This window comes from Oncorhynchus keta, chromosome 34 (genome assembly GCF_023373465.1).
Source record: "Oncorhynchus keta strain PuntledgeMale-10-30-2019 chromosome 34, Oket_V2, whole genome shotgun sequence".
NCBI classification, from domain to species: domain Eukaryota; kingdom Metazoa; phylum Chordata; class Actinopteri; order Salmoniformes; family Salmonidae; genus Oncorhynchus; species Oncorhynchus keta.
In genome coordinates, this window is record NC_068454.1 from 20,681,963 (window position 1) to 20,704,166 (window position 22,204).

The 22,204-nt window shown below is 45.0% G+C and overlaps 3 protein-coding genes across 5 annotated transcripts in view; 1 reads left to right on the forward strand and 2 right to left on the reverse strand.

Moving 5' to 3' along the window:
- Window positions 1-14,661, forward strand: part of rnf17 (ring finger protein 17) — a 35,379-nt gene extending 20,718 nt beyond the window's left edge. The window contains exons 19-36 of one of the 3 annotated variants that reach the window (XM_035749504.2): window positions 78-198; window positions 315-435; window positions 587-838; window positions 1,060-1,207; window positions 1,397-1,509; window positions 1,740-1,830; window positions 8,604-8,725; window positions 8,849-9,147; window positions 10,132-10,295; window positions 10,401-10,520; window positions 10,620-10,700; window positions 10,888-11,019; window positions 11,107-11,160; window positions 11,324-11,431; window positions 11,531-11,654; window positions 11,809-11,944; window positions 12,814-13,000; window positions 13,342-14,661. In XM_035749504.2, the coding sequence (XP_035605397.1) occupies window positions 78-198; window positions 315-435; window positions 587-838; window positions 1,060-1,207; window positions 1,397-1,509; window positions 1,740-1,830; window positions 8,604-8,725; window positions 8,849-9,147; window positions 10,132-10,295; window positions 10,401-10,520; window positions 10,620-10,700; window positions 10,888-11,019; window positions 11,107-11,160; window positions 11,324-11,431; window positions 11,531-11,654; window positions 11,809-11,944; window positions 12,814-13,000; window positions 13,342-13,437 (2,469 nt within the window). In that variant the 3' untranslated portion in view covers window positions 13,438-14,661. The remainder of the gene's footprint in view (window positions 1-77; window positions 199-314; window positions 436-586; window positions 839-1,059; window positions 1,208-1,396; window positions 1,510-1,739; window positions 1,831-8,603; window positions 8,726-8,848; window positions 9,148-10,131; window positions 10,296-10,400; window positions 10,521-10,619; window positions 10,701-10,887; window positions 11,020-11,106; window positions 11,161-11,323; window positions 11,432-11,530; window positions 11,655-11,808; window positions 11,945-12,813; window positions 13,001-13,341) is intronic. The other 2 variants (XM_035749505.2, XM_035749506.2) reach the window with 2 other exon arrangements.
- An 83-nt stretch (window positions 14,662-14,744) lies between these two features.
- On the reverse strand, window positions 14,745-18,301 carry LOC118366809 (uncharacterized). Its single transcript, XM_035749511.2, has 8 exons — window positions 17,636-18,301; window positions 17,359-17,513; window positions 16,998-17,114; window positions 16,556-16,640; window positions 15,517-15,657; window positions 15,319-15,398; window positions 15,058-15,230; window positions 14,745-14,944 (listed from the first exon to the last, which is right to left on the reverse strand). Exons 1-4 carry the CDS (start codon window positions 17,964-17,966, stop codon window positions 16,602-16,604), a joined length of 642 nt encoding a protein of 213 aa, XP_035605404.2. The 5' UTR covers window positions 17,967-18,301; the 3' UTR covers window positions 14,745-14,944; window positions 15,058-15,230; window positions 15,319-15,398; window positions 15,517-15,657; window positions 16,556-16,601.
- LOC127906113 (centromere protein J-like) lies at window positions 18,301-22,197 on the reverse strand. Its single transcript, XM_052493377.1, has 7 exons — window positions 22,092-22,197; window positions 21,262-21,615; window positions 20,903-21,029; window positions 20,206-20,405; window positions 19,833-20,000; window positions 19,618-19,708; window positions 18,301-19,457 (listed from the first exon to the last, which is right to left on the reverse strand). Exons 2-5 carry the CDS (start codon window positions 21,592-21,594, stop codon window positions 19,962-19,964), a joined length of 699 nt encoding a protein of 232 aa, XP_052349337.1. The 5' UTR covers window positions 21,595-21,615; window positions 22,092-22,197; the 3' UTR covers window positions 18,301-19,457; window positions 19,618-19,708; window positions 19,833-19,961.
- Window positions 22,198-22,204: the final 7 nt, after the last annotated feature.

A 22,204-nucleotide genomic window follows, 5' to 3' on the forward strand; every position in this document is an offset into this window, starting at 1 on the left:
ACTGCTAGGGTTGGTAGACTGGGCAGGGCACTCCTATTATTCAACTGGCTCTGACAATTACCTCTCCCCCCACCCAGGCCATCCAGTGCTACCTGGCTGATGTGATTCCTTTGGAAGAGGGTGAGACGTGGAGCAAAGCGTGTATAGAGAAGTTCAAGAGTCTTGCTGACCAGAGACTTGTGACCGCTGTGGCCACAGGTAAGATGGGTAGAACTGGAGTGTTCTCCTTCCACACGGCACTGTCTTGGCATCCTACGACAACCGTGTGACTGTTCTGTAGTTGATTGATTTCTGTGTGTCTTCTGAACCTCCAGAGGCTGGTCGAAGGGGCAGGGGTCTGCCAGTCAGGCTGTTTGAGACCAGTGATTCCAGCGAGCCGTTAGCAAACATTGAAGATCTGCTGGTCAACGATCAACTGGCCTGCTTCAAGAAGGGGTGAGTATGTGTCTGTCATCTCACTGCAGGGTACTTCATGGGTAAAATCAACAACTAATCTTATTTAGACTTTTTGATACCTGCACACACACATGTGGGTATGGTTCCAAAAAGGCGATGTTTTGTTTTACCCCATCTCCCTCTTCCTTAGCATCAAATCTAAGGACACCCAGGCCCCGGTGGTAGACACCACAGTGTGGGACCCCCCACTCGAGGGTCTTCTGGGTGAGTCTGAGCCAGCCCCTACCTCCCTGGGCCAGGAGACCCCAGAGCAGGACCAAGAGATCCAGCCCTACCTGATGCTGCCGGCCAACCTGAAAGACCTGAGGGTCAGGTTGACCCACGTGGTCTCACCCGGGAGCTTTTACGTCCAGCTTCTACAGATGGACACCCAGCTCAAGAGGTCAGCCAGTGGTGATGGAGAGGAGGGCAAGGAGGGACAGACAATGGCTTACTGAAGCCTCGCCAAATCTAGCAGAGAATCTTGGGCTGTGTTCACACAGGAATCTTGTAACTGTAGAGTGGATGTGTGACTTTAGAATGAGATGCTGATGAGAGGTCTGTGTCATTTAGTTATCGCTCTCTCTCTCCCTTTCCCTCTTGCTCTCACCCCCTCTGTTTCAGGGTGTATGAGTTGTTGAAGCAGGAGTATGCCCTTACAGAGCCCCAGGAGATAGAGTGGAAGGCAGACATGTACTGTGCTGCCTACAATAACGGGGTCTGGGAGAGGGGCCAGCTCTGCTCTCCTGTATCCCTCGGCTTCATTGCCGAGGTAACACACGAACACATACACACATCTATCCTTCACGAGTCACAGAAGTGGACTAGGAGTGGATTTAGAAGTAATAACATTGTAGCAGCTGATTGTAGCCGATTTGTCATAACTGTTTCGTCAGTGACAGATGGATGGGTACATCCAGCTGTAACAGCAGTGTGGTGTTTTGTCTCCACATGGTGTTAGGTAATACGCTGTGATTTTGGCAACAAGGTGAAACTCCATGTGAACAGCCTGAGACCACTGCTGCCCAGTCTGGTTGGCTGTCTGGTGCTGGAGTGTTCGCTCAGTGAAATCAGGTAACACACAAATGCAGGTATACGAAGGGCTGACTTCAAACACTGATCCCTGGCAAAATGTCCTGAATTAGTAGGCCTTTCACAAAAATAGATTCTGACAGGTTTCCTCTGGGCATGAGCTATTTATCACACCTATCCTAATAGTGGAGCAAGGGGCATGCTATTCTCCTTAGACCTCATTTAAAATGTCTCACTCTTTCTCGCTCCATTTCTTTCTCTCTCCCTCTCAGACCTGCAGGTGGTCGTTCCACCTGGACAGCCACGGCGTGTGACTTCATCTCCTACTACCTGACAGGAGCCATGGCCATCATGACCATCAAGGTGATGCCACATCACACACCTTTTCCTAGCCCTACCACTTCCCCTAGTCCCTACCCCTTCCCCACACTTATGTGAACTCCAAGCAAAGAGGGGTGGGGGTGGAGATGGAGCCTAGTCTCTGATGCCTCACTGTTTTGTGTTGTGGCATATTTGACCATCCATGTTTTTATATATAAACTTAAGTGAGTAGGTGTGTCCAAACTTTTGACTGGTACTGTGTGTGTGTATAGATATAGTGGCAGACCAGGGGGTTGGGTCAAAACGTTTACACAGATCAGACACGGACAGAGTAGGTTTAGCTTAGTTTCAAAGGTGTTTATTAAAACAATAGTTCAAAAAGAAAAGAATATGTCTCCCCCATGAGACCCACGGGATACCGTCTTCTTGGCTCCGGGTCTTGCTGTATCCTGTGGGAATCAAAAACTGAACTCACTCCTGTTACCTCTGCAACCATCCCCAACTATACGGGAGTCCTTTCTTCCCCCACTCTCTCCCCTGTGTGCTGCCCTTCTGGAAGCTTTATGGGACTCGTTCAGCTGGTGAGCAATCATCCCTTGATTTCTCACCAACTCTCAATCAGCCCCAATTAGTCCTGGCCAGAGAGCTCGTCGAGACCTGGCACGTTCAGCAGATGGAGGCGTCACCTCATGATGTATACTCTCTGTCACCAGGCCTCGACGAGTCTTCCCCTGGTGGCTGACCTGTTGTATGTGTGATATATACACACATATATACATACACACACACACACACACACAGTACCAGTCAAAAGTTTGGACACCTACTCATTCAAGTTTATTTAATTTTTAAAAACAATTTTCTACATTGTAGAATAATAGTGAATCAAATCAAATGTATTTGTCACATGCGCCGAATACCTTAGAGTGAAATGCTTACTTTACAAGCCCTTAACTTCTTTGAGATAGGGAGCAGCATTTTCACTTTTGGATGAATAGCGTGCCCAGAGTAAACTGCCTCCTACTCAGTCCCAGTCCTAGATGTCAACCGTCTTTAGAACGTTGTTCCAGGCTTCTACTGTGAAGTGGGACCGGATGAGAGCTCTTTGAGTCAGTGGTCATGAGAGCGACCTGCGTTCCATTGCTTTTCTACAGACAATGGAATTCTCTGGTTGGAACATTTATGATAAAATCATCCTAAAGATTGATTCTATACTTAGTTTGACAAGTTTCTTCGACCTGTAATGTAACTTTTTGAACTTTGTCTGACTAGACCTGATTTGTTTACCAAACGCCCTGACAAAAGAAGCTATTTGGACATAAATGATGGACATTATCGAACAAAACAAACAAGCGGAGGAAGGGAAGTGTGGAACCTGCTGGCAGAGAGGTAGAGGGGCAATGGCACTCTGTGCTGGAGAAGGATGTGGAGCCACGTCCTCCAAAATTCCGACCAAAAAGGCCACCAGGACCTCAGCTCGACATGACATCAAAATACAGCCCCATGCAACTTTTTCAATTGTTTTTCACCCCGGCAGTTGTTGATTCCCCGGTGTGTAATACTAACAAGTATGGGGCTAGGAAGCAAGCAGGAAAGAAAGAGGCATGGAAGCCCATTTCCATGTCAGACCTTTTCTGCTACTTTTCACTGGTAATTTACATGGGGCTGGTGAAGTTAAAAACCCTAAAGGATTACTGGAAAACATCCACACTCTATCACCTGCCCCCCTTTGTCATGTCCTCTACAAGATTTTAAAATATCTCACGGGCGCTTCACATCAGTGACCCAGAAGTTGATGAGGAGAATGACAGGAGGAGAGGCACCGCAAGGTTTGACAGGCTGTGCAAAGTCAAACCGCTCTACCCCAGCTTGGTTGAGGCATGCAAGATACATTTTCAGCCCGCCCAGAACTTGTCCATAGATGAGAGGATGGTAGCCTCAAAGACCAGAATTGGCCTAAAACAATACATGCGTAACAAACCAACTAAGTGGGGTTACAAGCTGTTTGTTTTGGCTGATTCTGTGTGTGCATACACATGCAATTTTTTTGTCTATGAGGGGAAGAACAAGTGTGCGACTGGTAAAGGACTTAGTTATGACTCTGTAATGGAGTTATTGGATTTTCAACTGCTGGGGAAGGGCTACAAACTCTTTGTGGACAACTTCTACACAAGCCCTACCCTGTTTGCAGACCTGAGAAAGCTGGAGGTGTGGGCATGTGGCACCATTTGTAACAACAGAGTGGGCTTTCCGAAGACCAAGGTAAATTACATGCCTAAGCTGGCTGAGCGGGGGACCATGCGATGGATCCGTGAAGATGGCCTGCTGTTTGAAGTGGATGGACACCAGAGAGGTGGTGATGTGCTCCACTATCCACAAGTCCTTCAGTGGCGATCACGTCGTCAGGCGTGTGAAGGACGCTACTGGGCATGGACCACCAAAAATGTCCCCATTCCTGCAGTCATCCAAATTTACTGTCCACTGCATCATATTCTGCCGCCTCTACCTCTGCCAGCTCCAGTGGTGTTCATATGCCACAGTTCATTACTGAAGGCATGACTGTGCCTCAGGACCAAAAGGGTAAAGCATGGAGGCGTCGTTGTGTTCTTTGTCACATGAAATCCCCATCACATGCACCAGTTGTTCAGTTTGCCTCTGCTTTACAGCAGAAAGAGACTGCAATGGGACATGACACAGGCAGCAAAATATTGTGTAGAGGGCTTCCTAACGGTCTACCCCTGTTTTTTTTGTTTTGTTTTTTTCCCTAATATTTTTAAAGATTTTTATACATTTTTTTGTGTGTTAGAATTGCTTTTTGTTTTTTGTATAAAGTTATAGGTCATTTCACAAATTCGGCCACTTGGGTACATTTGGGCAAGTTGTGTGGGACACCTGGGTGACTTCATGCTAATGTCATGTAGCTCACCCATTCCTGAAGTTATCAGTCTGAAACTTTGCACACCTACCGTTGCCCTCTTGTGTTATCCATCAAAATTATCACCAGCATCCTATCTGACTGTGTGGCTATTCTAGTACATGTGAAAGATGATGCTACAACAATAAAAAAAACAGAAAACGTATACTCTTTCTTTCTCTTTTCTTACACCATATCTACTATCTTATATTCTTCTCCTACATTCAATTAGCATTTCCACAAACTTCAGAATGTTTCCATTAAAATGATACCAAGAATATGCATATCCTTGCCTCTGGGGCTGAGCTACAGGCAGTTAGATTAGGGTATGTCTTCAGGCGGAAATTGAGAACAAAGGGATACAGCCATAACAGGTTAAGGATAAGTGTATCTAAAGTTCCATGCATAACACTTGAATTTTCATCAACATTTATAATGAGTATTTCTGTGAATTCATGTGGCTCTGCACAATCATTGCATGTTTTAGAACTACTGAACGTAACGCGCCAATGTAAAATTAGATTTTTTTAAATATAAATATGCACTTTATCAAACAAAACACATGTATTGTGTAACATGAAGTCCTATGAGTGTCATCTGATGAAGATCATCAAAGGTTAGTGATTAATTTTATCTCTATTTGTGCTTTTTGTGACTCCTCTCTGGCTGGAAAAATGGCTGGGTTTTTCTGTGGCTTGGTGGTGACCTAACAAAATCCTTTGTGGAGCTTTCGCTGTAAAGCATTTTTGAAATCAGACACTGTGGCTGGATTAATGAGAATTTTATCTTTAAAATGGTGCCTAATACTTGTATGTTTGAGAAATCTGATTTATGAGATTTCTGTTGATTTTGTATTTGGCGTCTTGCAATTTCATTGGCTGTTGGCAAGGGGTTCCGCTAGCGGAACGGGGTTAAACAGTCCTAGACAGGTTAACCAACAATACAGTGTTAAACAATTCAAAATATATTTAATATTGTAGATTCTTCAAAGTAATCACCCTTTTCCTTGATGACAGCTTTTCACACACTTGGCATTCTTTCAACCAGCTTCACCTGGGATGCTTTTCCCAAAGTCTTGAAGGAGTTCCCACATATGGTGAGCATTTTTGGGCTGCTTTTCCTTCACTCTGCGGATCAACTCATCCCAAACCATCTCAATTTGGTTGATGTCGAGTGATTGTGGAGGCCAGGTCATCTGATGCAGCACTCAATCACTCTCCTTCTTGCTCCGATAGCCATTACACATCCTGGAGGTGTTTTGGGTCATTGTCCTGTTGAAAAACAAATGATAGTCCCACAAAGCGTAAACCAATTGGGATGGTGTATCGCTGCAGAATGCTGTGGTAGCCATGCCTTGAATTCTAAATAAATCACAGACCGTGTCACCAGCAAAGCACCATCACACCTCTTCGTCCATGCTTCACGGTGGGAACCACACATGCAGAGATCATCCGTTCACCTACTCTGTGTCTCACAAAGACATGGCGGTTGGAACCAAAAATCTCAAATTTGGACAGATTTCCTCCGGTCTAATGTCCATTGCTTGTGTTTCTTGGCCCAAGCAAGTTTCTTTTTCTTATTGGTGTCCTTTAGAATTGGTTTCTTTGCTGCAATTCGAACATGAAGGCCTGATTCATGCAGTCTCCTCTGAACAGTTAATGTTGAGATATGTCTGTTATGTGAACTCTGTTAAGCATTTATTTGGGCTGCAATTTCTTAGGCTGGTAACTTTAATGAAGTTATCCTCTGCAGCTGAGGTAACTCTGGGTCTTCCGTTCCTGTGGAGGTCCTCATGAGAGCCAGTTTCATCATAGTGCTTGAGGGTTTTTGCAACTGCACTTAACTTTCAAAGTTCTTGAAATTCTTAACATTGGCTGACCTTCGTGTCTTAAAGTAATGATAGACTGTTTTCTCTTTGCTTATTTCAGTTCTTGTTGTCATAATATGGACTTGGTCTTTTACCAAATAGGGCTATCTTCTGTATACCACCCCTACCTTGTCACAACACAACTAATTGGCTCAAATGCATTAAGATGGAAATAAATTCCACAAATGTACTTTTAACAAGGCACACCTGTTAATTGAAATGCATTTCAGGTGACTACATCATGAAGCTGGTTGAGAGAATGCCAAGAGTGTGCAAAGGGTGGCTACTTTGAAGAATCTCAAATTATGTCTTCACTATTATTCTACAACGTAGAAAATAGTACAAATAAAGAAAAACCCCTGAATGAGTAAGTGTGTCCAAACTTTTGACTGGTACTGTGTATATATATATTTTTTATTGGACCAATAAACCCAAATTACAAATTGAACAGATGCATCCTTTTATCCCCCTATACTTTGAAACACCCCCCTCCCCTTAACAACAAAAGCAGCATACATACAAAAATACATTAAAACATCAATTGGATATTATATATACACAAAAATAAATACAAAATATCACTACATACCCTCCATTCTCTCCCACAATCTCATATCCCCTGATCAATAGAAGGCAACTGTTCAAAAAAGGAAATTAAAGGCTGCCAGAACAACCTTTCTAATTGTCGAAAACAGATCTTTTAACCAGGCTAATACAGTGGGAGGTTTGGAGGATTTCCAATTAAGAAAGATCTCCCTGCGTGCTATAAGGGAAGCAAACACTACAACGCCTTCTTTACTTTTAGTGAGACTAGGCAACAAAGATGTAACTCCAAATATAGCTATTAGAGGACAAGGTTGCAGATCGGAGTGATTTGAACATCTATCATGTGTCATTTGTGTCTGGGAGGAATTTACTCTTTGGTGTAGTGAATTCTGTGCAAGACCTTGAACTGAATTAAACTTAACCGAGCACATGATATGGAGTTAACCCTAAGAAGGGCCTCCTCCCACCAGTCATCTGAAAATTAGAGCGAACAAAGTTACGGACTTGAAAATAGGGGACAAGATTAGCTACACAATCTTTCAAATTGGCTAACTTCCCATATAAAAATACATCTTTGAAACATACCAAACCTTCCTGTTGCCACAAAACAAAAGCCTGGTTGAGTTTGGATGGTTAAAATAAGTGGTTGTTACAAATGGGGCTTAGAGGAGAAGGGGCAAAAAGTCTAAAATGTTGACAAAATTGTCTCCAGATCCTCAAAGTAGAGAGTGCATTGGGGTTTCCAGTGTACTTTGAAGGACAGTGGGACACAAGTAAGAGCAGAAAGGGAGGATGATTGGCAGGTGTGTGCTTCTAATGAGCACCAGTTGTTACTTGGAGCATTACACCAGACCACAATCTTTTGAATATTGGCTTTACAATAGTAAAGCAGTAAATTTGGATGTGCCAATCCTCCATCTTGTCTCCTTTGAAGTATTGTTTTACGTATCTTAGGTGATTTGCCAGCCCAGATAAAATGACTGAGCCTATCCAACTTGGTAAAAAATGATTTTGGCAGAAAGATCAGAAGACATTGGAAAAAGGTATAGAAACCGAGGTAAAATGTTAATTTTAACAGATTGGATCTGCTAGCTAAGGACAGAGGCAGACTATCCCAGCGTTGTAAGTCTGTTTTAACTCTACTGACTGGACTTGCGAAGTTAGTTTTATGGAGGGTAGCCAAAGGTGTTATATTCAAACCTAAATAGTAAAAATCAGAGGGCGACAGACGGAAAGGCAGGGCTCCAGGGTGAATTTGCTTGGCAGCGGGGTTGATCGGAAAACAATCACTTTTCTGAATGTTCAATTTGTAACCTGAGAATGATCCAAATGTGTTTAAAATAGGCAGTATGCTATAGACAGGATTTGTGATATATAATAGTAGATCATCTGAAGATTGTGACACTTTGTTCTTCACCAGCTCAGTGGAGACCATCCATGGTTTTACTTGAATCTCTCTTTATACCAGCCTTTTCCTCTTCTCTGCAGGAGAACACAGAGCAGCGTCCGGTGCCGGTCTCTCTGTACTGCTCCAACCGGGCCGGGCAAGACGTCAGCATCGCAGACTTCCTGGTTAGTGAGGGCCTCGCTCTGAAAGAGAGGAAGCCACAGTGAGTAACAGAACTGTGTGTGGATATATGTTTCACAGTTGAGTATAATGTGTTTCCAGGGACCCATGTCTTTCTGTTGGCTCTACGTATCTGCCCTCTTTGTCCCTGTGTTCTGTGCTACAGAGTGTCCCCCATGCCTAAACTAGAGGAGTTATCAGACTCTGACTCCAAGTTCAAGGGCCTTCAAAACAGGACACCTAACACAGAAAACCAGCCCCCCTCCTCTGACTGGTCAGTCTCTCCCCGACCCGTCTCCACTGCCCCTATGCCGCCCAAACCGGCCCCCCGTACTAACCCCTCCCCAGAGAAGGTGAAGACACAGGCCTACTGCCCCCCTGAGCTGCCCCACTGTGGACGCACTCTGATGACCATCTCTGCCATCGGAGAGGATGGCCTCATCTACGCCATGACGCACCACGCAGGTACTCTCCTTTCTACTCCTGTTTACCCCTGCGCTCCCTCTCATTCACTCTCACCCCCCATACACTGAGTTATACACAACTTGACACAGACTTTCCATGACATAGACTGACCAGGTGGAAGCTATTCCCTTATTGATGTCACTTGATCCACTTAAATCAGTGTAGATGAAGGGGAGGAGACAGGTTAACTTCTTACGGATCATTGACAACATCCGGTGAAATTGCAGAGCGCCAAATTCAAATTACAGAAATTGTTATATTAAACATTCATGAAAATACAAGTGTCATACATTGTTTAAAAGCTTAACTTCTTGTTAATCCAGCCGCTTTGTAAGATTTCAAAAAGGCTTTACCGCGAAAGGACACCATGCGATTGTCTGAGGACAGCGCCCCGCACACTAAAGCATTACATACATTTTCCAACCAAGCAGAGGCATCACGAAAGTCAGAAATAGTGATAAAATAAATCACTTACCTTTGAAGATCTTCATCTGGTTGCAATCACAAGGGTCCCAGCTACATAACAAATGTTCCTTTTGTTCGATAAAGTCCTTCTTTATATCCCAAAAACGTAAGTTTCATTGGCGCGCTTGACTCAGTAATCCACCGGTTTCCCTCATTTAAAATGCATACAAATGAATCCCGTAAGTTAACAAGAAACTCTTCCAAACATATCAAACAACGTTCCTAATCAATCCTCAGGTACCCTAATATGTAAATAAAAGATCAAATTTAAGACTGAGAATCCCGGTGGGAACATTACCGGAGATAAATAACTAAGTGCACGCCCTCACCGGAACACGCAACAAACACTACAGCCAAAATGGGAGCCACTTGTATTGTGTTGTGCTTTGCTGGCATGCATCTAAGAAAAATTATTCAGTAGTCATCATAACAGCCCTAGGTGACACACTCAATATCAGGAAGGTGTTCATAATGTTTTGTACACTCAGTGTACATGCGTAACTACTGTGTGTTTGTCAGGGCGTCAGTTTGAGCAGCTGCGGGAGCGTCTACAGCAGCACATAAAGACCCTTCCCAGGCTGAAGCCCTACACCTGGAAGAGTGTCCTGGGTTGTGCGGTCATGGGCTCTGACATGCTCTGGTACAGAGGAGAGGTGCTGGAGGTCGTTGGAGGTCACGTTAAGGTACAGACATGTTTTTTGTGAACAAATAAATACTGGGATTTTGAACAATTTATACAAATGATGTCTATACAAAACTTACAAGACCCCAACCTGTGTGTGTTCCAGGTGCGCTACGTGGACCAGGGTCTAGTGGAGAACATCCCAGTTTGTCACGTCTACCCCACAGTGTTGTGTGAGGATATTCCCCAGCTCTGTATGCCCTGCCAGCTGCACGGAGTAATCCCTGTGAGTGGACTAGATTCAGAATCATGGTTGTTGTGTTCCATCGCAGTAGCTTCCTCTCCTTTATCTACAGTTGTTCCCCCCTCCCCTCTCTCTGTTCAGGTGGGCAGGACGTGGCAGTGGGATGCTGTGGCTCTGCTGAAAGAGCTGCTGCTAAACCGCTGTGTGGACATGCAGATTATGGTGAGGTGGACACTACACACACAAAGATGGTATGTTATTGCTTGGGGGAAATGAGGTGATCCTCTCAGTTTGAGTAAGTGTGGGTGTCTCACTATAAGCTGCAGGCAAGGCCCTGTATCAGTTGTGCATGGACTCACTGGCCTGATGTATGATGAAATGTAACAGAAATCATGACTGTGTGTGTTAGGAACTGCCTGAGGATCCTCTGGGCTGTCTGACAGTACAGATTTCTCTGGATGGCATGACTCTAAGCAGAATCATGGTTCACCACCAACACGCCTCTGTAGACCAGGCTATTGCATCCACGCAGGAGGTGGGAGTGGGTATTACCCTTGTTTCAACCCCCCCCCCCCTTTTTCAATTTTTTTTAAATTCAACACAATTGTCTAAATCTGATTTTCCTCAGGAGCTGGTGGTGTCATCTCACCTAGATCTAGATGACTGGGACATTGACACAGAGGTATGTTGGTTATTCAGTGCCATCTGTATATAAGATGGTGTTTGAAATTGCTAGTATGCACACTGCGATATAACTTGCCAATTACATTTGTTTATTTATTTATCGAGTGTGATAATGTCAGTTATCCCCACTACTCTGCTGTGTTTTCCTGTCTTATGTACAGGGTTTGGAGGACCCAGAGCCAGTATCGAGGGTGTTCTCATACCCAAACCTGCCTGAGAAAGGCGAACGCTTCCGGGTCAGGATCAAACACCTCCGGACCCCCAACGAGGTACTACCACTTCCATACCCAACTGCAATGTCAATTCTGAAATGATTTGTTATGCCTTTTGCAACACTTTCTACTTTTTCTACTGCGTGTGTGTTGCAGGTGTTCCTGTATCCCTTAGATGGCAGTAGTTGTGTGGAGTCTGGTGGGGAGAGTCTGGAGGAAGCACTGAAGAGAGTCCATGATAGGATTGACCGTCTGGCCATGCTCTCGGACTTTGCCATTGGTAAACCACAACACGATCACAAGCTCTTTCCATGTACTAAACTTCACACTTAATGCTTTTACTAAAACCTTTCCGTAGGGTCTTGTAACAGGGACTTATAACGAGCTAGGTGGTAAAGTTCTGCCTTGTTGATCCTGTGTATCCATCTCTCCAGAGGCCCCGTGTCTGGCAGAATACAGTGATGGGAAGTACTACCGGGCCAAGCTGCTGGGCTTCGCTGGCCTCAACCCTGTTAAGATCTTGGTCAGACACGTGGACTTTGGCTCTGACGACACCCTTCCCACACACAAGTAAGACATCTCACTGTGGGCCGAATCCTACTGGAGATTGGAGCATAAGTAAATCCCATTTTCGTGCAGATTGATTGTCTATTATATTGACGAGATAGTCAAGTGACCGCTCTAACAATGGAAATACACATCCTCAAAGATTGAAGGCAGGCGAAAGGAGGCGAGATCAGGTGGGACCATTCTAGCCAATGAGAGGGCATGCGAACAACAGGCCTTAAAGCAAGAGCAGTGGTTCCCAACCTTTTTCGGTTACTGTACCACCAACTGAATTTTGGTCTGCCCTGAGTACCCCTGATTTACTAATGTGCATTTTACCAGTAAGCCTATGGTCTTATGAGTCCTTGTACCCCTGGTTGGGAACCTTTTGAGATAGACTACTCATTTTTGTATCTGTGCCATTATAGTGTCTGACAGCATGGGCAGTGCCATTGAGGCGGTCTCCATTTTAAGTAGTCAATTTTCTTATTCTTCACTGGCTGATTGCTCCCAATTCATAGGAATCCCCACCCTGTTGACTACTTTAAAATGGTGGAACTCCTCAACGGCAATGTCCACGCTAAAATGGGTTATAGTCCTCTATCTCTATAACAGGCAAAAAGTCTTCTTTTTTTTCCAAAGTTGCCAGAATGCCACGTGCATCCATTTATATCAGTGTATTTGTTTACAACCTAACCATTACAAAACTTCTATGAGATCAAATAAGCCCCACATCGCAAATTTAAAAAATGTGTTGACCAAATTAGACACACTCATTGACCTCCATACAAAAATGTCTGTCTCATTTTTGTGGACAGGTTTTGGGCAGAGTAAAAACCTCTCGCTTTGCCTTTTCCTCTCTGGTTACCGGAGTCTTTTTTTCTCCCCGTCAGGCTGCGTCAGATCCCGGCCCATCTCCTGCGGTTTCCCTGTAAGGCCATCAAGGTGCGGGTGGCGGGCTTCAGACCACCCCGCCACAACCTGGAGAAGGAGCGCCTGTCCTACCGGCCAGAGTGGAGCCTGAAGGCTGCCCTGGAGATGATTGACCTGCTGCACAGCTGCTGCACCGCATCCGTTACCGTGAGCAACATCTGCCTTAGTTATCCCCGTCATATCAGTGGCAGTCATAAAAAGCTGGACAGACGATGACGACACATTAAGTGTGGTCATGGTTATGATAGTGGATTTTTGGCATTCAGCGTTACTGTGGTCTCTGCTCAACAAGGGCGATAACAGCAGAATTGTTGCATGATGTGTGTATTGTGGTTATAAACAGTATACTGTTCAAATACCATTCAGCCAATTAGATCATTGTGAGATGGTAACCTTGGTGCTGTTGGTCATCTCTGCCAATCATGATAATGGTGAAAATGAAGCTATAGTGTCGTTTTTATGATAATGCTGTTTCCTGGTTGTCTCAGGCCACTGAACCAGAGCTGTCTGTGTTCCTGTATGACGAGGATGGAGCTCTGGTCTACCTGCCTCTGGTGGAGAAAGGACTGGCTGACTTTGACTAAGACACTACAGCAAGAGACAAAGTTGGGTTTGGCTCTCATTCAGTAGTGTTGCACGGTATACCGGTACCAAAACGTCATGATACCAACATTTTTTTAATCACGTTGTACAATATGATAGTACCACATTTTCAGCCCTACCGATCTAAAAGAAATCAGCTGCCGCTGTTTATAAAGTCAGTTTTGTTCATAAATTGTTTTCATTAAGCAACAACTACTCTTTTGCACCAGTCTAGTAATGGTCACTTTCAGGCGCATCTCACGTGTGGCAGCTATAATCAGCCAGCCGCATCCCCTACCAGCCTTCACTCACCTGCTTCTCTCTGTCCGCTCTTCCTGCATATCTATTCTTCCTTCAGTTTTTAAAATATAATTTGGCTGTGAAGGCGAAAGGATGCAGACCCTGATGAGCCATCCGTTGCTACATCTGTACATTTGATACATTGGAGAAATGAGCAAAGTTGATACATTGTATAATTTCATTGCCTGGTATGGTCACAGGCCAGTCTAAGTAGGCTTTGCAATTTCAAGTTCGCTGTCACACAGCCTCTGAGCGACAGAGGAAAAATGGAGCGCCGCTTCGCGACAGGCATGCTTGCAGATTTATAGCAGAGAACACTGTCTAGCCCAAATGGGTCCAGAAATATGACTCATATTAGCAAAGCTCTTTTTTTCATCCTGCATGATTTTGCACGCATTTTATATTTCACAAACCATGTCACCGGCTGTTTTTTGCTAATTATTGGTGTGATAAACATTGTCATGTTACCTAGCTAACAACCGGCTAACTTTGATACTAGGTCTAGGCAATTTTGATTGGCACAGGAATAAAGTAAAGGGTCTGCTACTCATGAGATGTGCTTCGCTACAGCTCAATATGGCGACCGGAGTATGAGCGAGATGTGTCGAAAAGAGTGGGTGTATAGAAAGCAAATCAGCTAATTTTGCGTGGCACGACAAGTTGATAAGCCGGGTAGCTAACGTGGCCATTTCATTCCTACCATAATTTTATTTCAAGTAGGATAGTACTTACCTACACAAGATATAACTAGTATTTCATTGGACGGGTTCTTCAGTTCCCTGTTCCTTCTGCATTGTAAGAATGCTGCCTTCAATATACAGTACATACAAATCTCAAACATTTTGTTTTGAGCAGAATGTAGCTGAGCACTTTATTTTCTGTCTGTATGAAGGGTACAGAAGTATTAAAGTTTTCATTTAAAACTGCTTCAATGTGTCTGACTCTTTAATACACTCCCTAAATGTATGCACAGGGATTTGATAAACATTTATTTTACAAAAGAAATTACAATTAGCTAAAATAAATAGACATAAAAAAAGACTCGCACCACATTAAAATAAACTTTTCGAAACACAAATGATTCAGTCCTATGGCCTGTTGTCCATGACAACGGTGGTGTAGCGGGTCTGCCATCTGTATAAACTGTCTTCAAAGTGCCACCTGGGTACTCCCTCCTTTTAGTCTGTGTGGACCTCCTTACTGCCATCCCTGGAGGAGAGGAGAACAGTGGTGAAAATACGAGACTTACTTGAACAAAACCCCTTGTAACCACTGACTTCACGAAAGAGACAGATTGGGAACTCTTCATCAAGAGCTTTTACCTGTCCAGATCCATGTCAGTGTAGAGAACGTGGTAGATAGGTGTGGACTTGCAGGTTAACTTGAATGATGGTCCCATCAGTGAGTGTACACTCCTCCATCCCATCTGGATACAGGTTTTTAACTGTCTGGTCAGGGTACGTGATCTCCTTACGGCCATCAGGGAAATGCTTCACTACAAAAGGAAATGTTTCGGGTCAGAACAAAGTGGTGGAGGAGGAGGTAGTTAAGTATAATAATGAAATGTTTCCATCAAATCTCACTAGTCTGGTTGTTGGAAGGGCAGAACCTCGATGCCGTCAGGATAGGTGGTGTGAATGGTCTGGGCATCAGCATAGTAGATCTGTAAGAGGACCACACACACACACCGATCTGGGATTCATGTAAGTTTAATATCCCACTTAAGAAAGGTGTTGAGCTTATGCACTAAGGCCAGGGAAGGGTCACTGTCAGTAACCCACCACTCTCTGGTCAGCCATAACCTGCTTGATGTCCCTGTTGAAGAAGGTGACATTGGCTGTCAGTCTGTCCGCTAACACCTCCTTCCTGGTCCCATTGGGAAAGATGAGGAGTCTCCCTCCACAGGCCAGCACCCTCTCCATCTTCAACAGGAACACGTACATACAATGTAGAGCACTTTGAGCTCCTGGAAAAGCACTAAATAAATCCATGAATACAATCCAGAGTCATGTGCACAAAACATTAGGCACACCTGCTCCTTCCATGACAGACTGACCAGGTTTAAGCTATGGCGGCAAGTAGCCTAGTGGTTACAGCGTTGGGCCAGTAACCGAAAGGTTGCTGGATCAAATTCCCAAGCTGACAAGGTAAAAATCTGTTCTGCCCCTGAACAAGGCAGTTAACCCACTGTTCCTAGGCAGTCATTGTAAATAAGAATTTGTTCTTAAATGACTGCCTAGTTAATTAAAAAAATAATCTGTTAAATCCACTTCAATCAGTGTAGATAAAGGGGAGGAGACTGGTTAAAGAAAGATCTTTAAGCCTTGAGACGGATTGTGTTTGTGAGCCATTCAGAGTGAGTGGGCAAGACTTGAACGGGGTATGGTACAGTTGTGTCAAGAACTGCAATGCAGCTGTGTTTTTCACACAACAGTTTCCCATTTATCAATAATGGTCCACCAACCAAAGGACATCCAGCCACCTTGACAACTATGCCACGCATTCAACATCTTGAGTCCATGCCCCGACAAATTGATTCTGTTCTGAATGCAAAAGGGGGTGCAACTCAATATTCGGAAGGTGACTCAGTGTGCAGTATTTCGGAAGCCGGGCCACTGCGATTTCTGTCTGAACGTTCCGAGACTCCACTTTCTCCTCCATAGCCGTTGCTAGTGATAATTGACACTTCCGCCTCCATTCTAAAACCTGGCCGAACTCTCTTAATATAATGTATGGCTCTGAGACTACCTGCTTTGAGTGAAACTAAATTCAAAATTATTTTCACAGAATTCCCTCCCAATTCTTCTCATCCCCCCTCACCTTTCCATCAGGGTGAATGATGACATCCTAACTTAGCTCTTGCTGCTCATTGACCTCTGGACTCAGTCTGCAGACCTGGAGTCATCTGTGGGTACATTCAAACACCACAGCAACACTCAACAACAATGGTGGTGTATACAGAGATCCTATTAAAATGACACAGTTATGTAATTTCTCTGAGTGTATAGCAGTGTGGAGCTATGCCATGGAGGTACTTTCATTAAATAATTAAAAAGGCTAGTGATTTATGTCAGATGAAGGCTGTGCACATTCCTAACTCACAGGGGATAGGTTGTGTGAGTGGTCGTGGCTCTGGTGGGTGGTGACTGGTCAAAGAGCTGTAACTGAGTGGGATCGGGTGCTGCGGCTGCTGTAGGGGCTGACCTCTTTAGGATGCCCCCAATACTGTCTGTTTAAGAGACCACACAATGTAGAACAATACCTTCACATATGAATAAATCATGTCGATCTGCTGTCGGAGACGCTTGTGTGTGGTGGACCAGCGGCTCTCTCTCCACTTCAGCTCCTTGTGTAGGGAACTCTGCTGCTGCTTCAGGGCCTGGGGGAGACGGGGGCAAGGTTGTTGACGGATACAAGACATGTCTGTGTGTGTGTGTGTGTGTCTGCAGCAGTTAGCCTAATGGTTAAGAGCATTGGGCCAGTAAGCGAAAGGTCACCGGTTTGAATCCCCGGGCCGACACTGAAAAATCGGTTGATGTGCCCTTGAGCAAAGCAATTAACCCTAATTGCTCCTGTAAGTCGCTCTGGATAAGAGTGTCTACTAAATGACTAAAATGTCTCACCTGGATCTCGTCGAGCTCCCTCTTATCTGGTATGGCCCTGGCGGCGGAGGTGTGCTTCTCAAACACCTTGCGTTCCTTCTGCAGCTTCTTAGTCTCCTCCCTCTTAAACTCTTCAAACCTGGCCTGCTCCTCAGCCTTCTTCTGCCCTCTCCTTCCTGGAATAGAATATCCAATATGAATCATTTTAATATGGGGGTTATTAAATATAATTTTTGTAACAATGCCTTTGAATGAGAGGAAAACCGTCCCATTCCAGGTCAGACCCGATGGTTGTTACCTGAGATATTCCTGGTTATTATTATATTATATATTATTATTATTATTCTCGTTCTCCAGTCAGTCTGGCCATGGCAGTGTTCTCTGTCCTGAATCGTTCTCTCTCCCTCAGCTGCGTGGACTGCTGCTGCTGGCCTGACCCCCCACACACACACACAGTTTAATGCTGGTGCTACCAACTTTGGAAGGTAAAACAGTTGCTGTTGAGATGCTCCCCTGGGATAAGAGTGTGTTTGCAACTCTCTCTCACCTGGTCCGTTCTCAGACTTCCTAGGCTCTGGTGGAGCAGGGGCCTGGGTCTTGGGCTTCAGCGAGGGGAACAGCCTGCCCATAAGCTGGGATGCGGGAGGAGGATCTGGCTCCTGGTTGGCTGCTGTGATAATTGACACCCTCTCCAGCTCGGCCCCAGCCACCTTTCTCTTCAGCTTCCTCTCTGGGGGAGAGACGTCGTTCCCTGTTATTGTGAGAGTGTGGCTGTTTCCTGTAGCAGCGCCTTTTGTTCTGATGGGGTCCTCAACGATTCTGCCAGCCACCTCCAGGTCATTCCAGGTGTCATCGTCATCAAACACCAACCGACCCTTGCGGTCCCCCTCTTCTCTGTCTTCCAATAGGGTGGAGTCATCAAGGTCACTCTCCCTGCCCCCTCTCTGTCCTGATATGACATTACATTACATTTACATTTAAGTCATTTAGCAGACGCTCTTATCCTCTTGTCGTATGGAGGGCTGGATGTGGGCAGCGTGTTTTCCCAGGGGTTGCTGGGAAATATAGTTTGGTACGGCGGTCGGGCTACTTCCTCCTGATCCCCGAATTCAGAGCTGCTATGGAACGAAATACAGATTTCCTCATGTTTGCGGTCCCTCACTTCATCTTCCTCCTCAGTGGCTTTTCCTTTTTCCCTCATCACAACCTCCTTTGCCCTCACAGCAGATACTCCTGATGATTCAAAGGAGCTGGTCCCTGTTCCTAGGCCACTTTTACTGGTGCCTCCGCTGTGAATACCTTTAGTTGGAAAGGGTTTGGGGGATTTGATTGGAGGACAGGCGTGGTGCCCCCAGCTGCCATGGTGGGGGTGTTGCTGGTCCAGCTGCAGCACCTGTAGGTTTACATTTACTAAGCAATTGTGTAGCATTAATTTGTGAAACATACAAAAAAAAATGTTAATGCCATACATGATAAAAAAAAAAGACAGGAATAAAAGCATTACAAGCCTTCATGACGAAGGATGAGTTGGAGGAGAAAGAGCTCCTCGGCTGCCTGCTCCAGCAGCTCAAACTCTCCTAGCTCCACACACTCCTTGTGACGGTCACAGTCCCAGCGCTGCAGCTTCTCCTGAAACGACAGCTCAAAGGAATACTCTGAAACAACACCTGGTTTTCCCTCTGCTGCTCCATCTAGTCTCAATGGACCACTTCCATTTCGCTGCAGGAGTTCTACTCACAGGCTGAGAAGTCCCACCCACCTTGTTACTAATCACATTCCTAGGTCTCAGAAGGTCAGGTGTCGCCATGTTCTGTCTGTGGTGACTGCCCAGGACTCCCGGTCTCCCGGTCTGGCTGCGCTGCCTTGCTGTCTGGACTGCCACTGTCCAGGGGGGGTGAGCAGGGATTTCTGGGTCTATTCGCCTTGTTGAGCACAGCAGTCTTGCACTGTATGAGAGGCCACTGACTGACCCTCTGGGTGGGCTTGGGTTCTGAGGTCCCCTGGGGTTTGGGGTCTCTGTCTGTTGGCTTTGCTTCTATTGGTGAATCTGGAGAGGCCCTCCCCTTGCCTCAGGAAGAGAAGACCCTTTTGGGAATGGCACCCTCAACTGCCTCTGGGCTCTTTTGGGATGGAGAGAAGAGCTTAGCATTAGCAATGCTGCATTCCCCCACCAAAAGGGAATGGTCCTGTAGCTCCAAAAACCACCATACCTAAATCAACCTCAAACTTGTCACTTGTGTGAGCTCTACAGCCCATATTTAGTGTAGTTTAGTTTCTGACCTGCTGCTGCTGGGTGGTCTTCAGTCTCTGCTCTTCCTCCAGGAGCTCCTCAAATGTCTGCTTCTGCCCCTCTCTTCCTTGTTTAATGGGTCTTTAATTAGTAGAGCATAAACACACAGCTAAATCGCTTCTTTGTAGTCTGTACTGTCAGCTGACAGAGAATAGTGAAAAAAAATGTTAAGACATTTATCTCAAATATTAAATTAAACATTTACCTGTCCTGTGAGTCTAGTTCACTGTCATCTCCTCTGTAATCTTTGCATTATTCGATCATAGAGGGAGCAGAATGGGGGATAACATGACTTCTTCCATCTCATTATCACCAATATGATCAGCATTCCCACTCAGCTGATGTTTGTGTGGACTGCTCCATGCTTCTGTCCCTGTTTGAGTGACAGTTTGAGTCAATGCTCATGTAAAAAGCACTTTTAAATGCTTTTAAGCACCTTGGCACATTAGTCATTTAGCAGACGCTCTTATCCAGAGATACTTACAGTTAGTGCCTCCCTCTTAAGGTATCTAGGTGAGACAACCACATATCACAGTCATGGTAAGTACATTCCCCCCCCCAGTAAGCACTTTACCAACCCAGTGTTTGGTCCTGATCCTCTCCCTCCTGCTCCTGGCCCCTTGGAGGTTGTTGGAAGGTAGGCCCCTCTCTCCAAAGCTGGGAAGACGGGGGCCTATAGGGAAGCTCTGGGCTGTTGGGGAACTTTGAGGAAGGGGGCGTCCCCCAATAGAGTTCCCTCTCCAGTCTGCTCCCGTCAACCTGGAGGTCTCTATGTAATCTGTGGGAAATCGGTCTTGTCTAAATCAGGGGTGTCAAACTCAATAACTGGTGCTTCCTGCTCCATCCAGATTGCTGAGTAATACCACCGGAATAACAACAATGACATGGCAAGAACACAGTGTGAGCATGTTATCAAATCTAATCAAATTTTATTTGTCACATACACATGGTTAGCAGATGTTAGTGCGAGTGTAGCGAAATGCTTGTGCTTCTAGTTCCGACAATGCAGTAATAACCAACAAGTAATCTAGCTAACAATTCCAAAACTACTACCTTACCTTACAAGTGTAAGGGGATAAAGAATATGTGCATAAAGATATATGAATGAGTGATGGTACAGAGTGGCATAGGCAAGATACAGTAGATGGTATTGAGTGCAGTATATACATATGAGATGAGTATGTAAACAAAGTGGCATAGTTAAAGTGGCTAGTGATACATGTATTACATAAGGATGCAGTAGATGATATAGATGATCTACTATATTTTTAGTACCTGCTCCATCCTGTTGAGCCACATGCACCATGCCGAGTAGCCTCTGTTGCTCCTCCTGGAGATGGACCAGCTCTTCCAGCTGGTGGGCTTTCAGTTGCTCCTGCATGTGTTGCTGCCACTGCCTCAGCTGAAACACGGCACATTACACTACCAATAAGCACTGCTTCCAAATACAGCACACATCAATAATCAGTGCCTCAATTACAACAAAGCATAGGCCTAGATAACAGCACTATGGGCTGCAGTGCTTATGTTCCTGTTGTACAACACTAGATAGGCCTACCTACCTGGAAGTGACAAGCCATTCCAAACTGTTCTCAAATATTTTATGAAGCCATTCAACAATGTTTTTTTCTTACCTGTTCAAGTATCAAGGGTAGGTCTTGAGACTGTTTTACCAACTTCTCCATACTGTCCATCTCTCCAGGCCTATCCCCAGGTCGCTGGTTCTGTTTGTTCAATTCTGTCCCAGACTCAGCATCATGGACAAGGAAATGTACACAGGGGCAAAGGAATTGAGAGGCGAAGGAGTCGTCCACGTCCCGGGACCCCCAGACAGAGCTATGTCGAAGAGACTCAGCCAGGTCTAGGGAGTGGTTCAGGATAACCCCGACACAAGAGCTGCTTGGCATCCATCGGGAGAGGAAGTTTGTTTGGCACTGCTGAGCCTGTAACCCAGCTGGAGATGACATGAAAGTACTCTCCAGACAGGGCTAAACCGAGTAAACCATAGTTTATAGACAGGTCAATAATAAGGCGGCGTGCCTCATTCAGAATGCACGATCAAGTGGCTAGCTACCTAATATAGCTAGTTAGGAATGTCACAGTGTAGTTAGGCTTTAGCTACGGCAAAAATGACCGTTTAAAAGGACTGTTAGCAAAAGCTTGCTACCTACAGTTTGCCCACTGTGCATTTTACACTAGTTGCAATAAGTTGTAAATCCCTGAACCGTAAAGTACCTGTAACTACCTTATATGACATATTGCGTGCTAAATGACAGATGTGTTTTATAATGTTGTCGAACAACAGCTTAGTTAGCAGTTTAATGTTAACGTTAGTGCCTACCACTCCATTGACAACGCCTTGGTTTGACTAGCAAACTAGCTTGCAACAAAGTCTTACCATGGCAGGCAAGTAAGACAACATTGGTGCTTCAATTATATAATGATGGATATAAAGCGAACTTACATAACGTACCTTGTTTACATGCGACAAGTACACGTATTCAGGGTATTTTTGTTGTGAAGACAACGTGTGGGAGTTTCGGGATTTCGAAGTGTTCCGCCACACTGAAACAAAGC

What these genes read in the sequence shown, in the direction of transcription:
- LOC127906113 (XM_052493377.1), bottom strand. Translation starts at nt 21,594, where the DNA reads ATGTCATCTCCAGCTGGGTTACAGGCTCAGCAGTGCCAAACAAACTTC. An exon ending in TACCCTTGATACTTGAACAG is followed by an intron (nt 21,030 to 21,261) that starts GTAAGAAAAAAA and finishes GCCGTGTTTCAG; the next exon opens with CTGAGGCAGTGGCAGCAACA. An exon ending in GGCTCAACAGGATGGAGCAG is followed by an intron (nt 20,406 to 20,902) that starts GTACTAAAAATA and finishes GATTTCCCACAG; the next exon opens with ATTACATAGAGACCTCCAGG.
- LOC118366809 (XM_035749511.2), bottom strand. Translation starts at nt 17,966, where the DNA reads ATGGGCAGGCTGTTCCCCTCGCTGAAGCCCAAGACCCAGGCCCCTGCT. An exon ending in AATAACCAGGAATATCTCAG is followed by an intron (nt 17,514 to 17,635) that starts GTAACAACCATC and finishes ATTCTATTCCAG; the next exon opens with GAAGGAGAGGGCAGAAGAAG. An exon ending in TGATTTATTCATATGTGAAG is followed by an intron (nt 16,641 to 16,997) that starts GTATTGTTCTAC and finishes ATGTACCCACAG; the next exon opens with ATGACTCCAGGTCTGCAGAC.